This window comes from Mobula birostris, chromosome 6 (assembly GCF_030028105.1).
Source record: "Mobula birostris isolate sMobBir1 chromosome 6, sMobBir1.hap1, whole genome shotgun sequence".
In the NCBI taxonomy this organism is placed as follows: Eukaryota; Metazoa; Chordata; class Chondrichthyes; order Myliobatiformes; family Myliobatidae; genus Mobula; species Mobula birostris.
In genome coordinates this window covers 69,823,013-69,848,111 of record NC_092375.1, presented here as the reverse complement: position 1 = coordinate 69,848,111, position 25,099 = coordinate 69,823,013, and the positions used below count along the sequence as shown (strand labels likewise).

At 39.9% G+C, this 25,099-nt stretch overlaps 1 protein-coding gene across 1 annotated transcript in view; it reads right to left on the bottom strand.

Annotated features, from left to right (window-relative positions):
* The window catches only part of LOC140199091 (glutamate receptor ionotropic, kainate 1-like), a 369,321-nt gene extending 348,447 nt beyond the window's left edge, over positions 1 to 20,874 (bottom strand). Inside the window, exon 1 of the mRNA XM_072260588.1 lies at positions 20,518 to 20,874. Within this exon, the coding sequence (XP_072116689.1) occupies positions 20,518 to 20,638 (121 nt within the window). The 5' untranslated portion in view covers positions 20,639 to 20,874. The remainder of the gene's footprint in view (positions 1 to 20,517) is intronic.
* Positions 20,875 to 25,099: the final 4,225 nt, after the last annotated feature.

The following is a 25,099-nucleotide window of genomic DNA, read 5'->3' as shown; positions in this document are numbered from 1 at the left end:
CACACACACACACACACACACACACACACACACACACACACACACACACACACACACATATATATATATTCAAATATATATAAGGGGGCAACATTTGACAACCCATGCATACAAAAACATAAAAAGTACATTTTGGTGAAACCATCACAGAAAATCTTTCAAGCTACCACGGTCAAGATATCACAGGACATAGATCATTGTCTGTGTAATCAACATGATGCACCTAAATTAGTACCAAAGAAGAAAATCTTCAAATAATGGAGGTGTTCAGATGGCTACACGAGCACAATGTCAAGCTCAGAAGAAGAACTGTGTACTATGCACAAAGTATTAGTTCATCTCAGGCTAAAAGTAGGTGCAAATTGATGGCAACCAATTAAAGCAATAGCGAAGCAATTAAGAAGGCATGGAAGCAGGAAAGCATTGCAGAACTTTGGTCATTGTGAGACATGGCACAGTTTTATACTAGACTTTTACCCAATCTGGCAACAATACTTGTGTAACTACATTAATTATTGAAAGGTGAAAAAAAATGTGTTGGGTCAAAGTTTAACAAATGGCATATGAGAAAGCCTAGGAAATGTATCGTTGTTAATTCACCACAAAAGAACATGTACATTGAAACTTACATTCAATGCTTTAAATTCATTGGGAGCTTTAAGCTCTAATGGCGAAAAGAAAAATAAAGATATTTGCATCATTGTGTACTTATGAAGAATAAAGGAGGCGATGTACAATCAGGAATTGTCTTTGGATTGAAAAAAGATTATCAAATCCATTGAGGAGATATTTGATTGAAGCCACAAACCATAAACTTTTGTTAGGAATTCTTGATCTGAATTTGCTGTACCAATAATGTAAAGATTGAGTATGTAAAGATGGGCCACATAAAAGTTTACGATTGTATGCTATTGCAAATATGTAGTCATGGTAACTGCTTAAGAATTTAGATATAGACAATCTGGAAAGGATAATTTTACAATTATAGCAAATGAGGAAACTTAAGGGACATAAGATGTTCTGAAACATGTTTTTGAAAACTAAGAAGCTGGACTGAATACAGAATGTCCATATAATCATATAACAATTACAACACAGAAACAGGCCATCTCAGCCCTTCTAGTCCATGCCAAACACTTACTCTCACCTAATCCCACTGACCTGCACTCAGCCCATAACCCTCCATTCCTTTCCTGTCCATATAGCTATCCAATTTAACTTTAAATGACAATATCGAACTTGCCACAACCACTTCTGCTGGAAGCTCATTCCACACAGCTACCACTCTCTGAGTAAAAGAAGTTCCCCCTCATATTACCTCTAAACTTTTGCCCTTTAACTCTCAACTCATGTCCTCTTGTTCGAATCTTCCCAACTCTCAATGGAAAAAGCCTATCCACGTCAACTCTATCTATCCCCCTCATAATTTTAAACACCTCTATCAAGCCCCTCTCAACCTTCTACGCTCCAAAGAATAAAGACCCAACTTGTTCAACCTTTCTCTGTAACTTAGGTGATGAAATCTAGGTAACATTCTAGTAAATCTTCTCTGTTCTCTCTCTATTTTGTTGACATCTTTCCTATAATTCGGTGACCAGAACTGTACATAATACTCCAAATTTGGCCTTACCAATGCCTTGTATAATTTTAACATTACATCCCAACTCCTAAACTCAATGCTCTGATTTATAAAGGCCAGCATACCAAAAGCTTTCTTCACCACCCTATCCACATGAGATTCCACCTTCAGGGAACTATGCACCATTATTCCTCGATTCCTCTGTTCTACTGCATTCTTCAATGCCCTACCATTTACCATGTATATCCTATTTTGATTAGTCCTACCAAAATGTAGCACCTCACATTTATCAGCATTAAACTCCATCTGCCATCTTTCAGCCCACTCTTCTAACTGGCCTAAATCTCTCTGCAAGCTTTGAAAACCTACTTCATTATCCACAACTCCACCTATCTTAGTATCATCTGCATACTTACTAATCCAATTTTCCATCCCATCATCCAGATCATTAATGTATATGACAAACAACATTAGACCCAGTACAGATCCCTGAGGCACACCACTAGTCACCGGCCTCCAATCTGACAAACAGTTATCCACTAATACACTCTGGCGTCTCCCATCCAGCCACTGCTGAATCCATTTTACTACTTCAATATTAATATTTAACGATTGAAACTGCCTAACTAACCTTCCGTGTGGAACCTTGTCAAAGGCCTTACTGAAGTGCATATAGACAACATCCACCGCTTTATCCTCATCAACTTTCCTAGTAACCTCTTCAAAAAATTCAATAAGATTTGTCAAACATGACTTTCCACACACAAATCCATGTTGACTGTTCCTAATCAGACCTTGTCTATACAGATAATTATATATACCATCTCTAAGAATACTTTCCATCAATTTACCCACCACTGACGTCAAACTCACAGGCCGATAATTGCTAGGTTTACTCTTAGAACCCTTTTTAAACAATGGAACAACATGAGCAATACGCCAATCCTCCGGCACCATCCCTGTTTCTAATGACATTGGAAATATTTCTGTCAGAGCCCCTGCTACTTCCACACTAACTTTCCTCAAGGTCCTAGGGAATATCCTGTCAGGACCCGGAGACTTATCCACTTTTATTTTCCTTAAAAGTGCCAGTACTTCCTCTTCTTTAATCACCATAGTTTCCATAACTTCCCTACCTGTTTCCCTTACCTTACACAATTCAATATCCTTCTCTTTACTGAATACCAAAGAAAAGAAATTGTTTAAAATCTCCCCCATTTCTTTTTGCTCCACACATAGCCGTCTACTCTGATTCTCCAAGGGACCAATTTTATCCCTCACTATCCTTTTGCCACTAACATAACTGTAGAAACCCTTTGGATTTACTTATTTGCCAAAGCAACCTCGTATCTTCTTTTAGCTTTTCTAATTTCTTTCTTAAAATTCATTTTACATTCTTTATATTCCTCAAGCACCTCATTTACTCCATGCTGCCTATATCTATTGTAGATATCTCTCTTTTTCCGAACCAAGTTTCCAATATCCCTTGAAAACTGTGGCTCTCTCAAACTTTTAACCTTTCCTTTCAACCTAACAGGAACATAAAGATTCTGTACCCTCAAAATTTCACCTTTAAATGACCTCCATTTCTCTATTATATCTTTCCCATAAAACAAATTGTCCCACTCCACTCCTTCTAAATCCTTTCTCATCTCCTTAAAGTTAGCCTTTCTCCAATCAAAAATCTCTACTCTGGGTCCAGACCTATCCTTCTCCATAATTATACAGAAGCTAATGGCATTGTGATCACTGGACCAGAACTGCTCCTCAACACAAACTTCCGTCACCTGACCTATCTCACTTCCTAACAGGAGATCTAACAGTGCCCCTTCTCTAGATGGTACTTCTATGGATTGCTGCAAAAAACTATCCTGCACACATTTTACAAACTCCAAACCGTCTAGCCCTTTTATAGTATGGGCTTCCCAGTCTGTGTGGAAAATTATGGTCTCCCACAATCACAACCTTGTGCTTACTACAAATATCTGCTATCTCCTTACAAGTTTGTTCCTCCAATTCTCGCTCCCCATTAGGTGGTCTATAATACACCCCTATAAGTGTTACTACACCTTTCTCATTCCTCAATTCCTTAAAAAGGAATGACAAACTGCTACAACCAACAGCATGAGTTGTCAACTGAACAAAATTACTTTAAATGGGGAGTGGATCAACAGAGTTGTCTTATGAAAGATACATTTTGGAAGGACTTGATTCTGAACATTCTAACATCACAAACATCAAGAAAATAGAACTCTTGGTGCTGGCCAATTTAATGAAAGATCTTGAAGAATCAGTGGATAAGATTACAAAAGATATCTACTAGAAGTGCCACATAATTCAACCAAATTATGATACTTTCTTCAGGACAAGAAACAGATGCAACATAAGTTCTTCTGAGTAGATCAATGTGCTTGAAAAAATTTGTCAGAAGGTTAAATCTGTGTCTATTCCTTTTCTTCAGCAGTCTCTGAGAATCAAAACTGGTATGCTTCCAGTCTGGTGTTGTGGGCTCTGAGGTGACTAATGTACCCAATGTGGGAATGGAGAGTTATCCACAGATAGGAGAAGGAGTCGCTGACAGAGTGAGCAGATAGGAGCTTACGAGGTGAAGCACTCCTTCCATTCTTTGTTTAGGACTTCAGTGTGCTCACAATGTATGACTTCATTGTTCTCCATAGCTGAATGCTCTTTTTCTGCTTTAACTGCATTGGCCAGAGGTTGGGGATGATACATTTCTTTGAAGAAATTTTGATCACAACTGTTTTTATCCCCTCGCTCCACTCAGAAAAGAGTATTTATGTGTACTCAATTGAGTATAACTGAAGTTTCAATGGTGGAAATGTTGACCTAGGAGAGGAGGCATCCATTGACTTGCTTATCTCTAACAATAGAGTTAGAGGATTGTGCAGATAGTCTATCGATGGCACCTTGAGATGACAAATGTAGGTAGTCTAGGCATTTGTAAGGGTAGGGAATCCACGATCGAGTGGACCATAAGTTCTATACCAGGTCAAGGTCTTGATCTTTAAACCCTTTCTCTCATTGACCGAAGATAGTGCTGGTTCATTAGTGGTGAATTGCACCATCAATATTGGCAAGAGATCCCTCCCAAGGTGTGGAAAGGCACAGGTTTTCCAAGTTCCTACTATGAACCTTTATTATAGGAGAGCAATTTTGTGCAGCAGGTGCAGGTTGGTTTTGCAGAGGTTATGAGTAAGGCCCAAACTTTCATGTGTTTTTTGAACAGGTCATGGGGCCCTGACTTCCAAGTATATACACACATCGGTAACGTGAAGCAACTGCATGAGATTTTCATTGCAATTGACAACAATGATTGCAGAAAAGTACGACTTTAATTTTGAAATGGTACGTAGGGTTAGGGCATATTTGCAGGATGGTTTGAGTGATTACAAAGAACTGTATGATAGAAAAATGCACGAGGTTAAGCAGTCAAGCATACTGTTGTTTTTCAAGCTTTCTACAACAGCCACAGCAGACGACGAACATCGACCTTCAACACCAAGGTAGGCAGAATAGAAGAAGATGACCTGCCTGCCCTGATGGAGACAGACGACGATGAGATGACACCCCAGTGTCCCACCACCCCAATCTCCGACGACTCAGCCTAACACACCATCATCAGTGTGCTTGCTGCCTTCCCAATTCTGGTAAGTGAAAATACACTGTACGTACATTATTTCTACTTTATTTAGGCTGTGTATTTTTATGTGTTAGTTGGTATGATTTGGCAGCTTCATAGCTTAAAAGTTACCGGAGAGTGTGTTTCTGCCGAGAGCGCTTGCACTGAGTGTTTCTGCCGAGAGCTCTTGTGTGAGATTTTCGCTACGGTGGACAGTGTAATGATGGCAGAAAAGTATTTCTACTTTATATAGGCTGTGTATTTATCATATCATTCCTGCTTTTACTATATGTTACTGTTATTTTAGGTTTTATATGTTATTTGGCATGATTTGGTAGGTTATTTTTTGGGTCTGCGAACGCTCACAAATTTTTCCCATATAAATAAATGGTAATTGCTTCTTCAGTTTACGACCTTCCGGCTTACGAACCATTTCATAGGAACGCTCTACCCTTGGATGGCGGGGGAAATCAGTACTCTAAATTGCACATTTAACAGAGACGTAATATAAAGATTTTTACTCCTTATGTATATAAAGGATGTAAGTAAAAAAGCCAACTCAATTCAATTCAATATATCGAGAACATGTGATGAAGAGTCCTTGAAAGTGAGTCAATTGGCTGTGGAAACATTTCAATGATGGTACAAATGAAGTTAACTGAAGTTCTCCTCACTGGTTCAACAGCCTGATATTTAAGTATTAGCAACTGGTCCTGAACCTGGTGATGCGAGTCCTGAGGCTCCTGTACCTTCTTCCTGATGGCAGTAGTGAGAAGAAAGCATGTCTGGTGAGGTGAGGGTCCCTTGATGATAGATGTTGCTTTCCTGTGACAATACTCCTTGCAGATGTGCTCAATGGTGGGGAGGGTTTTACCCATGATGGACTGGGTTGTATCCACTACATTTTGTAGCATTTTCTTTCAAGGGCATTGGTGTTTCATAGAAACATAGAAACATAGAAAATAGGTGCAGGAGTAGGCCATTCGGCCCTTCGAGCCTGCACCGCCATTTATTATGACCATGGCTGATCATCCAACTTAGAACCCCGCCCCAGCCTTCCTTCCATACCCCCTGACCCCCATAGCCACAAGGGTCATATCTAACTCCCTCTTAAATATAGCCAATGAACTGGCCTCAACTGTTTCCTGTGGCAGAGAATTCCACAGATTCACCACTCTCTGTGTGAAGAAGTTTTTCCTAATCTCGGTCCTAAAAGGCTTCCCCTCTATCCTCAAACTGTGGCCCCTCGTTCTGGACTTCCCCAACATCGGGAACAATCTTCCTGCATCTAGCCTGTCCAATCCCTTTAGGATCTTATACGTTTCAATCAGATCCCCCTTCAATCTTCTAAATTCCAACGAGTACAAGCCCAGTTCATCCAGTCTTTCTTCATATGAAAGTCCTGCCATCCCAGGAATCAATCTGGTGAACCTTCTTTGTACTCCCTCTATGGCAAGGATGTCTTTCCTCAGATTAGGGGACCAAAACTGCACACAATACTCCAGGTGTGGTCTCACCAAGGCCTTGTACAACTGCAGTAGTACCTCCCTGCTCCTGTACTCGAATCCTCTCGCTATAAATGCCAGCATACCATTTGCCTTTTTCACTGCCTGCCGTCCCTGCATGCCTACTTTCAATGACTGGTGTATAATGACACCCAGGTCTCGTTGCACCTCCCCTTTTCCTAATTGGCCACCATTCAGATAATAATCTGTTTTCCACATTTATCCACATTAAATTGCATCTGCCATGAATTTGCCCACTCACCCAACCTATCCAAGTCACCCTGCATCCTCTTAGCATCCTCCTCACAGCTAACACTGCCGCCCAGCTTCGTGTCATCCGCAAACTTGGAGATGCTGCATTTAATTCCCTCATCCAAGTCATTAATATATATTGTAAACAACTGGGGTCCCAGCACTGAGCCTTGCGGTACCCCACTAGTCACCACCTGCCATTCTGAAAAGGTCCCGTTTATTCCGACTCTTTGCTTCCTGTCTGCTAACCAACTCTCCACCCACACCAATACCTTACCCCCAATACCGTGTGCTTTAAGTTTTCACACTAATCTCCTGTGTGGGACCTTGTCAAAAGCCTTCTGAAAATCCAAATATACCACATCCACTGGTTCTCCCCATCCACTCTACTAGTTACATCCTCAAAAAATTCTATGAGATTCATCAGACATGATTTTCCTTTCACAAATCCATGCTGACTTTGTCCGATCATTTCACCGCTTTCCAAATGTGCTGTTATCACATCCTTGATAACTGACTCCAGCAGTTTCCCCACCACCGACGTTAGGCTAACCGGTCTATAATTCCCCGGTTTCTCTCTCCCTCCTTTTTTTAAAAAGTGGAGTTACCTTAGCCACCCTCCAATCCTCAGGAACTAGTCCAGAATCTAACGAGTTTTGAAAAATTATCACTAATGCATCCACTATTTCTTGGGCTACTTCCTTAAGCACTCTAGGATGCAGACCATCTGGCCCTGGGGATTTATCTGCCTTCAATCCCTTCAATTTACCTAACACCACTTCCCTACTAACATGTATTTCTCTCAGTTCCTCCATCTCACTGGACCCTCTGTCCCCTACTATTTCTGGAAGATTATTTCTGTCCTCCTTAGTGAAGACAGAACCAAAGTAATTATTCAATTGGTCTGCCATGTCCTTGCTCCCCATAATCAATTCACCTGTTTCTGTCTGCAGGGGACCTACATTTGTCTTTACCAGTCTTTTCCTTTTTACATATCTATAAAAGCTTTTACAGTCCGTTTTTATGTTCCCTGCCAGTTTTCTCTCATAAGCTTTTTTTCCCCTTCCTAATTAAGCCCTTTGTCCTCCTCTGCTGAACTCTGAATTTCTCCCAGTCCTCAGGTGAGCCACTTTCTCTGGCTAATTTCCATACCAGGTTATGATGCAGCCAGTTAATATACTTTCCACTACACGTTTATCGAAGTTTTAGATGTCATGCCAAATCTTCGCAACTTCTAAGGAAGTAGAGGAACTGCCATGCTTTCATTATAATTGCACTTACCGTGCTGGGCCCAGGACAGATCCTCCAAAATAACAAGACTGCCAAAGTGAGAGGTTAAAGAATTCAGAGTATACTCCAGCTCGTTGGTCAGCACAGGCCTTTAGTGCTTGGCCCAGTACCCCATCTGTTCGTGCTGGCAGGAAGCCACGTCAGCTCAGACATAGAATACGACATTCCTTCATGTTCCTCCAATGCAGCAATCTTGCCCTCATATCCTCAGTTTTATTCTCCACCAACTGCACATTTGCCAACAAGATCTTGGGAAGAGGGGGCTTCATCCCTCTGCATTTCAGCCTGGCTCGAAAAATACCCCCCCCCCCCGTTTCGCTTTTGGCCGCGGTGATGAACTTCTGTCTCCTTAAAGGTGCCGTACCTGCCTGGTCCACCAAGACCTTCAGACAGTCATGAAATCTGTATATTATTCATTAAATTGACTTAAAAGTACATTGCTTAGAGGGAAATTGCATGTTGCAGATAACTCAAAAGGGGTATATTTAAAAATATATTTCGAAATATTGTCCACAGTCCACAGAACATCACTGTGGTTCACTAGCATCATACTAAGAGCAGAATACCAACACTAATTTCTATGATATTGTTTTGCTTATTTACAATAAAATGGTTGAGGGATTATGCAAATTAAAGCAATGGATTTCACAGCACTTTGAAGTTCTGGTAAATTAGATCTGAGCATGTTTGCCCAATAATCTTAAACTTCTCATGTTGTTACACTGCAAAACAAAAGGCTCCTGATTTGGATGTCATGAGGAATCCATTCCGCATTAACTAAACCTACATTTGCGCCTGTAGACTTTTGAAACTTTTCCACAAAATAGCTTATTAATTGGCAAAAGAACATCTGAGAGTTGGCAAACAAATTGCTCAAACATTTAATCTTAAAACAATAATGGATGAAATAGGAATAGAGTGAGTGTAAAAGTTGATAATATAATTTTAAAACAACTTGCAACTGAACGAATTACAATAACCATTCACTTTCTGGATAAGAGAGGTTTATTGCTAGTCAATAACAATTTTCACATCATTTAAAATGTACTTAGAGTGATAATTATCAGAGTTAAATTACTGTCTTGAGTTTAATGAACAATTACTGTGCAAATTGAGCAACTTCACGAAAATCATGGTAACATTCAATGTAAAATGTTGTTTCAGTAAAGGCAACCTTGGAGCCACACAAATCAACAATTAATTTGTGGCAATTCGAGTTCACAGAGCATTTCACCATCAAGACAAGTTTCTGGCTGACCTGCTCATCAAAAACAGTATTAATCATTCAAATTGCATAATTTATTTCAGGAGAATCAGAAGTCAAAAGACTGATGGTACACTCATGGACTGTTCTGGCAGAACCAGGTATACATGAAACTACTTGGGAGAACAATTTTAAGGTTAAACAGTTTGTTTTTACCTTCCTCTCCCAAAAGTCAGTTAATCTAATCCAATCTTGTTTTGAATTTGATATGCTGTTTTAAGCCTTACCTTTATACAAAAAGTTTTGACTTGACAACATTTCTAAATGCAACACACTCTTCAAAGTAAATGTCGAATTAAAAAATACAATTCATAATGTTACAATTACTCTCTAGAACCAAACTGGATTGTGGATGGGCAAAGCCATCTTTAGAGAACAGCATTTCTTTTTGTTTCTCCACTGTTTCCTTGACTGGGGAGTAAACATCTTGGTCTACAAACGTAGGGTATTTAATACTAAAATGGTTCCAGGCTATGTGAATAATGTATTTTAAATTGTCATTGATATCCAGCCTACAGAACCTGTAAGTGTTTGATATATTCTCCTGATACCCAGCATCAAAAGGTACAAACAAGATCCATAAGGTAGGTGTTGCAGTATTCAAATGTAATTCTCAGAAAATAACAATTTCTGTAAGTAGAATCATTATTACATAATGTGTCAACAGCCAAACAACATTTTAATGATTTAATCAAGTTATTTACTTTAATTACCTCTTTCCAATATTTATACCAAGTTCAAAGAACAAAGATCATTAAATAAAGTTTAATTCATTCCTGCCATGAAATAGTTGTTGGCAGGGTTGACATTTATTGCCCATCTGTACTCAGAATGGTTTACTAGACCATTAAAAAGGCAATAAAGAGGGAATCACAACATTGTGATTCCACAATAAGTAAGAATAACATTGATAAATTACTTCTCTTCTCTCAGTTAGTCCTGACGAAGGGTCTTGGCCCGAAACGTCGACTGTATCTCTTCCAATAGATGCTGCCTGGCCTGCTGCGTTCACCAGCATTTTGTGTGTTGCTCAATAAATCACTGTTATTTGAATATAAGTTGTCTGAATAGTAATTAATATTGCCACTTTGCCAACTAATACTTGAAGTAAGTTTCTCAAATTCATTTCTCTAGTTTATTCAGTAAGTAACACGTCTCAGGGCATCAAAGGTTATGAAGAGAAGGCAAGAGAATGGGAGTGAAAGGAATAATAAATCAATCATGACGGAATGGTGGAGTAGACTTGATGGGCCAAATGGCCTTTTTCTGCTCCTATGTCTTATGGTCTCTCCCCTTTGATAGTGCCTCCTTACTGATCATGTGATAATCTTTGCTTCTCAATCTCTATTGATTTAACTTAAAACTCATTATCAGTGAAGTTTCCACTTTCACAGCAAAATGCATTTTGCACTTCAGAACTAAATTCTTATGGCTATTCAACAGTTGAGTGCCATTTTTTTCTGTCAAAGGAAACTAAACTCCTCTGACTCAATCCTAGATATGTAATATTATTGTTATTTAGTACAAAATCCTACTTCCAGCTTCAATCCAACACAACATCTTTTTAAAGATGTTTCCACAGATTTTCAAGGTTAATATGTTTAAGATATTTTCCTCTTGTACTTACTGGGCTCCAAAAGCTCAGTCTGGTTGCCTTCCTCATTTATTCAGCCTCTTCTCAAATCTTTTTAAACCCAGTTATCCTCCTCATCCTTGGACCTAACATTCAGTGGCAGATCAAATGTGCTCAACGTAAAATTGCAGGTTCAAAGAACTGAATAAGCTGCTTTCTTAATTGTAGTGGTTGAAGACTATGGATACTATGTACAGTACACTTTTGTCAAATTCTAACCAATAGAACATGGAAACGTTTGCCAATTTATACCAATCATATCCCATGTCAACAAGTATCAAAAGATCCTAACAAAATCCATACAGTGGCTATGAACAAAGTGTCTAAACAGAATTCATGAAAGGGGTGCAGTAGACATACTGATATTTACATCACTGGTGCTAAGGTTAAGAGTTTTGAGAATTTCAAGTTCCTACAGTATGTGTGATCACCAATAGTCTGTCCTGTCTAACCACATTGATGCCACAGCCAAGAAAACTCATCAGTCCCTCTGCTTCCTCATGAGGCTAAAAAGATTTGGCATAACCCATTGAACCTCACCAATTAATATCAAAGCACCACAGAAGGCATTCTACCTGGATGCATTACGGCTTGTGGACACCACTCAACACATCACGGTACTAGCCTCCCTTCCACAGAATCTGTCTATACTTCTTACGACCTGGGTAAAGTAGCCAGCATAATCAAAGTTCCCACCTGCTCTAGATATTCTTCTCCACTCTTCCATCTGGCAGAAGATACAACAGCTTGAAAGCTTGTACCACTAGACTCGAAACAGCTTCTATCCCACTATTAGAAGTGCTTCCAATGTTTCACTAGTACTATAAAATAGACTCTTTGACCTTGTTGTGATCTTACACCTAACTGTCTACCTACTCTGCACTTTCTCTCTACTGTGAAAATGCACTTTCTTTCTCTACTGAGCGTAGAAGGTTGAGAGGGGGGCTTGATAGAGGTATTTAAAATTATGAGGGGGATAGATAGAGTTGACGTGGATAGGCTTTTTCCATTGAGAGTAGGGGAGATTCAAACAAGAGGACATGAATTGAGAGTTAAAGGGCAAAAGTTTAGGGGTAACATGAGGAGGAACTTCTTTACTCAGAGAGTGGTAGCTGTGTGGAACGAGCTTCCAGCAGAAGTGGTTGAGGCAGGTTCGATATTGTCATTTAAATTTAAATTGGATAGCTATATGGACAGGAAAGGAATGAAGGGTTATGGGCTGAGTGCAAGTCGGTGGGACTAGGTGAGAGTAAGAGTTCGGCACGGACTAGAGGGGCCGAGACAGCCTGTTTCTGTGCTGTAATTGTTATATGGTTATATGTAACACTTGATTCTGCACTCTGTATTTGCTTTACATGATACTACCTAAGTACACTGTTGTAATTAGTTGATCTGTATGAACAGTATGGATGTCAAGTTTTTCACTGTATAATAATAAACCAATTTAAATATATATATATGAGATCAAACTGGAAAATACTGTTATGTTAACTCAAATTATTTACTTCACTAACTTCTTTCCAATATTTATAGCAATTTCAAGTTTGAATTCTTTTTAATTTTTTCTGTTGGACTGAATTTCAATAATGATAAATTGAAATCTAGGAAGGAGATCAAGAGTCGAGTGGTATGGTGTCATGACAAAACCTTATCCTCAATTCAGCAAAACAAAAGAGCTGATCATTGACCTCAGGAAGTAGGGAGTTGCACACAGTCCTGCTTACATCAATAGTGATGAGATTGAGATGGTTGAGGGCTTTAAGTTCCCAGGTGTAAACATCACCTGTCACTTGTCTTGGTTCAATCACAGAGACATTATGGCCAAGGAATCCCTTCGGGTGGATAGATCTTTGCATAGTAGGGGAATTAAGGGTTATGGGGAAAAGGCAGGTAGGTGGAGGTGAGTCCATGGCCAGATCAGCCATGATCTGATTGAATGATGGAGCAGGCTCAACGGGCCAGATGGTCACTCCTGCTCCAAATTCTTATGTTCTTAGGAGTCTCTACTTTGTCGGCAGGATGAAGAAGCCTGTTACATTTGGTTTTACCAAGTTTAATAGGTGCACCACTGAAAGCTTCCTATTTGGATGCATCACGGTTTGGTACGGCAACGCTTTGCCCAAGCAACAAGGAACTACAGAAAGATGTGTCCAATTCACATAAACCGGCTTTCCCTATGTGAGCCCTGTGTACCCTTTACAGCATCGGCAAAGCAGACAACAGGATCAAAGCCGTAACCCACCCCAGACTTTCTCTCTTTTCCCCCTCCCAGTGGGCAGAAGATGCAAATATCTGAAAGCCTGTACTGATACGTCCAAGGATAGCTTCTATCCTGTTAGAGGACTACTGAACAGACCTCCTGTAAAATAAGATGTAGTCTTGACCTCATAATCTACCTTGTTATGGTCATATTCCTTAATGTCTGCCTGCAATGCACTCTCTGTAACCATAACTCTTTTTTCTGCATTGTTACTGTTTTTCCCTTGTTCTATCTCAATGTACTGATGTGATGAAACAATCTGTATAGAAGGCATGCAAAACAAAGTTTATTACTGTATTTCGCTACATGTGACAATAACAATCCAATTACTAAAACAGATTTATAGATTTAGGTAACTGAAACATTAAAATAAAAAACTCAATAAAAATATTGAAAGCAAGTCAAATAAAAAGAACTCAGAATCTTGTTTGAATCAACCATTTCCCAAGTTTGGCAATTCCATTTCAATAAATGAGTTCACTATTTGTACACTGGGTGGATGACCTCCAGCTCATCTTGGACTTCCACATTTGGAAATGCAAAAGTCACAGATGTACTGTGGACAACCTGCACACTACGAGCTGTTCTCCATGGAACTGCTGGCTGTTAGTCCATTCAGTGGGGCCAAGAAGCTCTGCGAAGTGTTAAGGTTGCTCACCTGCACCTTCTGATAGAGCGATTTAGAAAAGCATATAATTCAGACAACGGTGGTAGAATAATTTCAAGCATGTATAAGGGTTTGTCAAATCTTAAAACACATTCGACTTCATACATTAAAACAAAATGGGAAAAGGAAGGAGGGATAATAATATCTGAGGAAGACTGGACAATAATATGGAGGTATCAATGGAAGTGTACCAGTTCACAGAAATGGAGGGAGTTCCGGTGGAAAAAGTTGATAAGATATTTTATTACACCCTCTCAGAAATCCCATTATGATAGTAACCCCCCTGTTTGCTGGAGAAATTGTGGAAATTAGAATGCAGGCTATTATCATATTTTCTGGGAATGCCCTGTTATCAAAGACTATTGGAGTGGGATACACAATGCCCTACAAGACATCTTTAAATGTGAAATACCCTCAGAGAGTAAGACCATATATTTTGGGTATATACCTCAAGAATGGTTGAAAAGAGATAAATATTTAATGAATGTACTGCCGGTGGCTGGTAAAAAGACCCTTATCAGGAAATGGTTATCACAGAGAGCCCAACTTTAAATGTATGGATGGAAATTACAATGAACATTTACAAAATGGAGAAGATAACAGTATCTGTTAATCATAAGTTGGAACAATTTTATTCATACTGGAAAAAATGGTTTAGCCACATAACACCTCATAAGCCTGATTTTATTCTCACAAGTCAATGAATATGTTGTAAAAAAAAGATCACTCCCTACTCTGTACATAGATTTCTTCTTTTGATTGTTCTTTCTTTCCTCTCCTTTCTATAAATGTATACCTCAGATAAATATTAAGTGGAAATTTGTGACAAATATGATTATATGATATATATATGTAGAGTATCTGAAATACATCTTGTGGAAATGTTTGATTGATGATGAAATTCAACAAAAAATAAATTACAAAAAAAGAGATGGGCAAGAGGTAAGCAGTTTATACATTCTTGCAAGACTGCATGGGTTTCCTCCGGGTGCTCCGGTTGCCTCCCACTGTCCAAAGACATATGGATTAAATAGGTTAATTGGTCACGTGCAAGTAATTGGGCAGTGCAGGCTTCGTGGGCCAGAAGGGCCGGTTACCGTGCTGTATCTCTAAGTAAAAAAATGCTGATCTTGCCAGTAGACCTAAGTGATGAGGAATTAAAAGGAGCAAGCTTTTCAGATTTGCATTCATCCATGAGACTGAATTGATATTTTTTTTTTGATCAGGAAAGCTCATTTAATAGCTGTGCAAAGCATGAGTAGAAGTCTTGATGACAGGTAATCTTTAATAAAAATAATTTCTTTGTTCCCTCATAGGAGTTGAGTTACCAGACCTGGAAAGCTCATGGAGCCTATCCTGCGTAAATCCATGAGCGTGACAAAATCAATTTTTAAAAGTTTAAGGGCCAAAATGAGAAGATAGTGGATGATGGCAATGTGAGGTCAATCCCAGTGATCACAACAACCATTAAATATTTACGAGATCGTGAAACAATTTATTTTCCACTGTTTCTATTTAAAGGGAAAGGAAGCAAATGAATCCAGTTATGCAAAATGGTTGCTAACTGTGAGAAATTGTTTTACCCAAAATATTATTTTAAAATTTCTAATTAATGACACAAAATCCATTTAAAATATCGAATAAATGAAATCTTCTATATTTATCAGTGACTTTGCAATTTAACCATGAGAGCATAAAATCAATGTAATCTAATTCAATCAAGAGAATAAAACAAAACATATTTTGACTCAATCTAATACATTTACCTCTCTTAGCAGTACTTAATACTTTTATTTTTTCCAAATTAAAATGTACAAGAAGCACAGGTGGCAAAAAAATCATTTTGTTTTTAAAACCATTTCCTTTCTGCTCATCCTTCTCTCTAGTCTGAGTACAAAGCTAATTTTAGTCTGCATTTTTCTTCTATTTTATCTCAGTTTTTGCCATTACAGGCAAGAACAGATTGAAATTAACATTCATTATGATTAGCAATGAATGCAAATCCAGCAAAAACAGAACTGAGAAGAAGCCACCAGGAAGACACAATTATAATACTCCAGAAGTGTTCTGACCAAAGAGATTGAGGCTTTAAGACACTGGTCAGACCAGTCTTGTAGTATTGTGAGCAGTTCTGAGCTCTTACCTAAGAAAAGATGTGCTGGCTTTGGAGAGGGCCCAGAGGAAATTCACAAGAGTAATCCCTGAAATTAAAAAACTTAACATCTGAGCAGTGTTTGGATGGTTATGGGTCTGTGTTTGCTGGATTTTAGAAGAAACTGGTGGGGGAGGGAGGATCTCATTGAAACCTATCAAATAATGAAAGGACTAAATAGAGTGGAAGTGGAGAGGATGTTTCCTATAGTTGGAGAGTTTAGCACCAGAGGGGACAGCATCAGAATAGAAGAATGTCCCTTTAAAACTGAGATGAGGAGGAAGTTCTTTAGCCAGAGGGTGGTGAATCTGTGGAATTCATTGCCCCGGATGGCTGTGGAGGCCAATCCATTGGGTATTTTTATTTGCAGTTATTTTGTAAATAACAATATTCTTTGCATTTCTGGTCAGATGCTAAATGTGTTTCATTGGTTTTGTATCTGTACTCGGCACAATGACAATAAACTTGAATCTCATCTAATCTAATCTATATTTAAAGTGGAGGTTGATAGATTTTTGATTAGTAAGGGTGTTAATGGTTGCAGGAAAAGTGCTGGAGAATGGGATTGAGAGGGTTAATAAATCACCCATGATGGAATGGTAGAGCGGACTTGATGGGTTGACTGTCTAATTCTGCTCCTATGTCTAGCGGTTGTATGGTCTTATCAAATAAGAGGACAACCTGAGAGAAAAGGCAACTGAATTGAGAAAGTTTGAAAGAAGTGGGACTTTAAATGGGCATGAAAGCAAAATCATACTAAGTGGAAAAATATTTAATTTAATTCTACAAATGAGTAAGTAAAATTTCTACCAAAAGCGGAATCAAATTTGCTATTGAAAATCAAAACCGTGAAAAACTGAAAATACACAGTGCATCAGGAAAAGGGCTCTCATCGGAACTAGAAAAAATTAAAAATGAAACAAATTTTCAGTGAAGAGGAATGGAGAATACCTGAAGAAAAAAAAATATTTGGCCTGTTATATGGTGAAAGGCCAGAAATACTTATTCACAGAAGAAATGATGTGGCAAGGTAGAAGTGGGTGGGTAAAGAAATAAAAAATGAGTCCAGTGGAGGTATAAATGGGAATAATATTTCATTCTGGCAGGATAAAAATTTATTGCTAAAATCAGGAAGTGTCCTTTTCTGAACTGCCTTTCACTGGGTAACGATAACACAAGAAAGGAAAGGTAGAAATGTAATTCAATGCACTATGAATTCTGAGCTATTGTCCAGAATTTTGATTCATCACTATCAACCATCATGTAGGAACAAAAGCAAACAAAAAATTAAAAGTGGCATAAAATATAACAGAAGGTGACATTGACCTTTTTGTTAAATTTACAATTAACCAGTGAAAGGATGAGACTTAAAATTTACTTCGTTGAAATAGCAAATTGACCACATCAGTAAGCGTTACTGAACGAAATATGTTGCAATTTCCCGGAAAACTATTTGCTGAGGTTTGATTACAGTCTATTTTATTAACATCTGCCAATAACGAAAAGCTTATTTTTAGAAGATTATTCCCTCCATTATTTCCTTTTCTGTAATCTGCCTCCAGCATATGATTAAACTCGGTTCCCAATAGCTTTCTGCCAAATCTTTTTTGCTAATCCCGCGGGGAAGGACTTTCCTTCACCGGATGAAAGTTGCAGGTCGCCGTTATAGGACTGATCGTGGTTCTCTCAGCTGTAGCCATCCATTCCAACTGCACACTCATCTCCGATGAACTTCATACACTCTACAATGCTCACCAATATATTTTGTTTCATTCTTCTTCCTGATCTTCAGTTGTTTTGCAAATGAACAGATAGAAAGCTAATCTGCCTGTAGACGTCTGCTGCGATCTTTTTGTACTAACAGCTGGGAAGTTACTGCTGCAGGATTTCTTTACCAATTCCTTTGCCCTATCCAATATCCTCATATCTCTCCAGCAACCCCCTTCCTTCCCATACCTGAGGAAGCAATCACAATCACTTCCACCCTACCACTTGCCAGAATCTGTTGAGATCAGGAGCTCCATCTGCTGAATTGACCATGATGGCAGCACCGTTTTTTTTAATTCTCCCCCACGATCCTCTGCACAGTTCAAAAAAGACCAGTAGAGCTGCAGGCAGGAATGACCTGTAGCCTACTATGAAGCCTGCCAACAGCTCTTATAAGCAATGCAAATTCAGAGGGCTTTATTCAACGCCATTAATCACTGCCCGCTTTTCAAAAGCTGAACCAGATAGCTCATACTACCCAGCCATTCTACGCTTAATAATGTCCATCTCCGAAGAGCAAGCAGGTAAAATAAGGGATCTGCCAATCTAGCTGAGTGCAGATGTGAGAAGATCGAAGTGAACTAACTCAGGATTGGGTCCATAAATCCAATATATTTGAAATGAACGACCATTCCACATGAGAACTGAGTGCCAGTTTATGTACTTTTAAATCTTAAATAAAAATAGTGACAGCAACACTCAGAGTTCCAACTTAAACCTAAAGCAGTGATATTTGATCTTTTTATTTTCATTTTCTTCAGGTATCATGTTTAATGCAAGGTTCATGAAAGGAAAATTCACATCTGCTTAACGTGTCACCTCTTTGAAAAACATTACAATGCAAATAAGAACAAAAGGGAAATTTTTCAATTTCCATTCAGGACATACACTAAGGATTGGGTACTGATCAAAAGACTTTACTGAAATCCTAGTATTTATTTTGATAAGGTCACACTGTCTCAGTCCACCGCTTCAATATTTTCCATTCCAGTGAAGAGCAACACTAAAGCTACTGGTTCTCCTGATCTTAATTATGAAATTAGTGCTAAGTAAACAAACTCACAGAAAACAGATTTGTATCATTTGGGCGTTCGATTTAATTGGTTTAGGATGGCAGATGCCTTGAATTGAATGGAAACAATTTTCCTGGTCTGTGCTGATGGACCTTTGATTCGTGTCAAACTTATGAGACTGGTAGACACTTAAAGAGTTTCTAGTCACATCAGACATTTGGCGAAAGGAGATAACACGCACTGCACAGGCAGCTTGGAGAAATATTTAATCATGTTATCTACCAAGATCAAAAGTAGAATCTGAAATTACTAAGTAGGACATGATAATTCGATTCGGAGCCATCTGGGACGTGTTTCAGGAGATATGACATATTTAGCGGATTTCACTAATAAAAAATCCACGCGGGTAAGTGATTAAGAAAACACAGAGCTTTAATTGAGACACATTCTCGGCATTTTTTTCTGGCGGCTGCCAATCTTAGCAGGTGTGGTGCAAGAGAGTTCCCGCTGCCACCTGAGCGAGTTGCTTGAGCGGTAAATACAGTATTGCGGCTTCATTCGTCTAATTGAAATGTGTGTCCACGTTGACTAGTGACTCGTACGCATGTACTGTACTAATTCTTAACCTCCGGAGGACTGCACAGCTCATAAAAGGCACCTAGTAATTTTATAAAAGAACACTAAATTCTGGCTTCAGTGCTAATACAGTGTGTGGAACATCGCAGATATTTATTAATACCCGCTCGAGAAGCAGCGTTCTGCTGTCACGCACAGAGAAACATTCATGTTAAAAATAAAGCCGGACTACCGTGGAATGCGGTCAGTACTGGCCTGTTCTCACTGTGGAAGTGTTTTTTTTAAATTCTGGGGCTAATACAAGCCTTGATCGAGGTGCTTTTCCCATGATTCTCATCCTCATGGGATGAAAAACGCTAAAAATGCTCAACAAGACGAGCAGCGGCTGCAGAGGGACGAAGGCAGTTAATGTTTCTGTCCGAGGATCGTTCAAAAGAACTGAGCTTAAAATAAGTTGCACCCAATTCTATTGAAAGGTCGTCGACTTGAAACTTTAGCCGTTGCCTAGCCCAAGCTCTACAAACATTTTCTGTTTGAATTTCCGATTTCCATGGTTCTCAGTATTGTCCAATCGTAAGTGGTGGTTTCGGAACCAAGTCCGGAAATAAAATACAACGAAAACTATAGTTCTGATCCCAACTTTCCAAAAAGCACACTCGAGATCTGTATACAATCTCTTATCTCTTATCTGAGTCAGCGCTTTGCCGCCTATACTGCGCGCTCAATTCAAGCTCTCGAGGCATCACCAACACACGTAGCTTCCACTTTATATCGGTTTCCAACCAAACCATACGCACGCATACTTACCTATGAGACAAAAAAAACACTTAAGTTACCGAAAGTCTCTCTGCGGATATTGACGGCGGAGGGAGTGCAATGTACACCGACAGCCAATGAAGATGGGTGGGAAGAAACTTACCGATCCTGAGGACTTGTTGAGAACTCTGCGAGGTCACGATGAATATATACAAGAGGAGCCAAAGTGCAGGCGTCCTATCCCTCGGTAACGCGGTCGAGTCGCAGCACATGGTGGCTCCCATCGTCCTCACGCTCTCCCTTTCCCACTAAATCAAGTGACAGGGCTTGTTGGGATCCAGCACTCGGCGGCTCTTCCCCCATTCCATGGCAGGTTACAGTGTCGAGCAATCCCAGCCTATTTCGCCGTCTGTCCCCTCCTTAATGCACCAAACACAACACATTCGGTCTGAGTCGGCAGAATTAAATACACACGCACCAGCTCTCTACCTCTCCCGGGGCGGGAGTTAGACAGCGCCGTGTCCCGTTGGCTCAGGCTGAGCTCTGGGTAGCGGCACGAATCGGTAGCTGAATCTTGTCTGTGTGTGGAGAGAGAGAGAGGCAGAGATACACCACACGGTCGGAAAGCACTCTTCTCGTCGCTGCGTCCAAGCTCAGCAGCCTTACGGCAGCGACACGAAGAAAGCAGCCAGCAAGTGAGAGATAAATCCCAAACTCGTACCTAATCCTCATTTCCACTGGCAATGCCACGGCTTTCACATGTCCGGTGATGTTGTAAACTGATGTTGTAAACTGGAGATGTGAACTTTGCAATGAAAATGCTGGAAATGCTTAAGATTTATTGTCTTGTGTTAAATTCTTTACTGATTAAGTAATAGTTTATTTTACTATGGTATTTACTAGTTTCCCAACTGAACACCTTGGATTCCACAGGGTCGCTGTAGGAACGGAAAAGACACCAAATCATTGCACCCGTCTTCGAACCATGTCAAAGAACCAGGCGTCTGCAGCAGTCCAGAACCTTATCAGGAAGTCGTGATGCCGCTGCTCCTTTCTAGCCCACCCATGTCAAAGACTCCTTTCTTTGGATTTTCACACACCGCTTAATCGGGATGTGAGATGAGGTGGTTATTTAGAGAACATGGCTAACTGCAATGAACTTCGGAATTATAATGTATCCTTGCAGCAGACAGCTCTGCACCATTGAATTCAGCAGTGCATCAGGTAGCGGTTTCAAAATGTATTCCCGAAGTTCGGTAATTAGTTATTGTAGTGTGGGAGTCAATCTAAACCAAAGAAAGTGTTAAAATGTGACTGCTGGACACCACATTCCAGTTTTTTTTTATAAGTTACAGCTTCGTTGTGTTTGTTTTGTTTACCATCCACATGGAACAATTTAACACTCTGCAGATGTTGAAAATCCAGAGCAAGACGCACAGAATGCTGGAGAAACTCAGCCAGCCAGGTAGCATCTATGGAGAGGAAAGGACTGGATGTTTCAGGCTGAGACATCAACACTGGAAAAGAAGGGGGAAGAATCCAGAATAAAGAAAAGTTGGGGGAATGGAAAAGGCGTACTAACTGCCAGGTGATAGGTGAAACCAGGTAAGGAGGAAGATGGATGCGGGGGTGGGGGGGGAATGAAGTGAGAAGCTGGCAGGTGATAGGTGGAGAAGGTAAAAGGCTGAAGAAGAAGGAATCTGATAGGAGAGGAGAGTGGACTATGAAGCAAAGGGAAGATGAAAGGCACTAGGGGTGGTAATTGGTAGGAAAGAAAAGAAGGCATAAGTGGGGGGCCAGAATGGGAAATGGAAAAAGAGAGAGGGGAAAAATTACTGGAAGTTAGAGAAATCAAAGTTCATGCCATTGTGAATGATATTTTCTTCCTGGGCCGGGGGCCTCATGTTTTGCCAAGACTGCTTCCCATACACAGCAGCTGCCACTTTTCAAGTTCAAACAGATATCAGTAAACTTCCAACTAAAATTGTTTAGCTTCTGGTCGTAAATGAGAGCCAGCCGTAAGTTCTTAAAATGTAACTGGAAAGCAGTAATCAGCTTGAAGTTAAAATGAAGTATTGTCTACAGAGCAGCTTTGCAGACAGCTCTGTTTATAGCTCAGACTTGCTGGCTCATAGCATCCAGTCTTGCTGCTTAAGAGGTGCCGTATAACATAGAAACATAGAAACATAGAAAATAGGTGCAGGGGTAGGCCATTTGGCCCTTCAAGCCTGCACCACCATTTATTATGATCATGGCTGATCATCCAACTCAGAACCCTGCACCAACCTTCCCTCCATACCCCCTGATCCCCGTAGCCACAAGGGCCATATCTAACTCCCTCTTAAGTATAGCCAATGAACCGGCCTCAACTGTTTCCTGTGGCAGAGAATTCCACAGATTCACCACTCTCTGTGTGAAGAAGTTTTTCCTAATCTCAGTCCTAAAAGGCTTCCCCTTTATCCTCAAACTGTGACCCCTCATTCTGGACTTCTCCAACATCGGGAAAGATCTTCCTGCATCTAGCCTGTCCAATCCCTTTAGGATTTTATATGTTTCAATCAGATCCCCCCCAAATCTTCTAAATTCCAACGAGTACAAGCCTAGTTCATCCAGTCTTTCTTCATATGAAAGTCCTGCCATCCCAGGAATCAATCTGGTGAACCTTCTTTGTACTCCCTCTATGGCAAGGATGTCTTTCCTCAGATTAGGGGACCAAAACTGCACACAATACTCCAGGTGTGGTCTCACCAAGGCCTTGTACAACTGCAGTAGTACCTCCCTGCTCCTGTACTCAAATCCTCTCGCTATAAATGCCAGCATACCATTCGCCTTTTTCACCACCTGCTGTACCTGCATGCCCACTTTCAATGACTGGTGTATAATGACACCCAGGTCTCGTTGCACCTCCCCTTTTCCTAATCGGCCACCATTCAGATAATAATCTGTTTTCCTATTTTTGCCACCAAAGTGGATAACACAATGGCTTTTTCAGAACCATTTAAATTATTTAATTTGCCTTGTTTCAAAACAGACAACTCTTACTAAGCAACACACATAAAAGTTGCTGGTGAACGCAGCAGGCCAGGCAGCATTTCTAGGAAGCGGTACAGTCAACGTTTTGGGCCGAGACCCGTGGTCATCCTGACGAAGGGTCTCGGCCCGAAATGTCGACCGTACCTCTTCCTAGAGATGCTGCCTGGCCTGCTGCGTTCACCAGCAACTTTTATGTGTGTTGCTTGAAATTCCAGCATTGGCAGATTTCCTCATGTTTGCGTTTTGAACTCTTACTAAGTTGCCTTGTTCAAGAAGCTTGCAGACCAGTTGGATAATATCATTCAGCATATCAAATAATTGATGTGTTTATAGTTGGGAGGTTATGTACTCAAGGAAGTTAGCTTTACAGCATTAATTATGGATAGCTGGAATCTGTGTCTCCAAAAGGGCTTTCAGACGGTTTGTGTAAAAAGGGCATCTGAGGAAATATATGTAGGTGAAGTCCCCTAAGTGGCGAAGGCATTGTATAAATGTAGATGCAATTCAGGCTTATCAGGAATGGGGAAAGGATCATCAAGAAGCATGAAAGAAAAAGAGGGTGAACCAGAGTCCATTCCTCTGGCTTCACTTCAGTGCTGGACAATTTATTACCCCATTGCTGGTATGTCTTTTTAGTTTATAGGAATTGTATCTGTGTTTTGGAAATGTTTTGTGTTTTAGAAATAGTTGTAATTTGGAAATGCTTAATATAGAAATGCGTTTCATGAATGTTGTTTGGATTTGAATGTGTAACAATAAAATAAATGTGGTTATGATACATCAAAAGTTTTTTTAGATAGAATTATTACTTAGGAGTATTCCAACTCAGAGAGCTCTCAACAAGTGCTATGGCACCCCACCCAGTGCTATAAAATGGTTGACATCTTGGCTTTCCACAACTACACAAGCAAATGATGGTCGTTATTAGGAATTACTTAATAGTATAGCAGAAATATGAGCTAATACTCCAAATGCTCCTTAAATTAAACATGATAACTATTTTATTCTTCAAGTCAGAGACTGGAATGATGAAGGGATAGAACACAGAGTGGGATGCAGATCAGACAGATTAAACCCAACTGTACAACCTGCTGGTCTCAGACCATCACAATTTGTACCAGATCCCAAAAATGCAGCAATAATTCATACCTGGATACAACAAATTGGCCTCTTTTTAGGTAGAAGCTAAGCACCCAGGTGGGGACCACATACTTTTGTGATAGAACCTGATGCCCCATATCTTAATCCTGACGCATGGGGATATCATACATATCTTCCAGGCACATTTGAGGTAGCCCCCGTAACAGTAAACCATAGAGATACTAATGAGGCCTGGAGAACAGATGGCTTGGGAACGTGCACTAGAATTAGTAAAAAGGTTGACTAAAGCCAGTAAAAGGAGAATACAAGGACAGGTTCCTATAGAGCCACTGTAGCTTCCCCAGTATAAACTTCTTAGCAATTTCTTGGACCTTTGACTATTCAGAGGGTGCAGGTAGTATGTGCCACACCTTCAGCTGATGTCAAAGTAATTCTGAATTGGTTACTTCAAAATGTCGGGAGGTTACAGTCCATCTGGGCCAGTGACACTCCCCAATATATTCAGCAATTCTCATTAACGTTATTCCCATAGCCTCAGTACCACCTCCAAATGAGTGTGGAAATCCATATCAGGTATATGCGTGGATTTATAAACAAATAAAAGGTGGAGA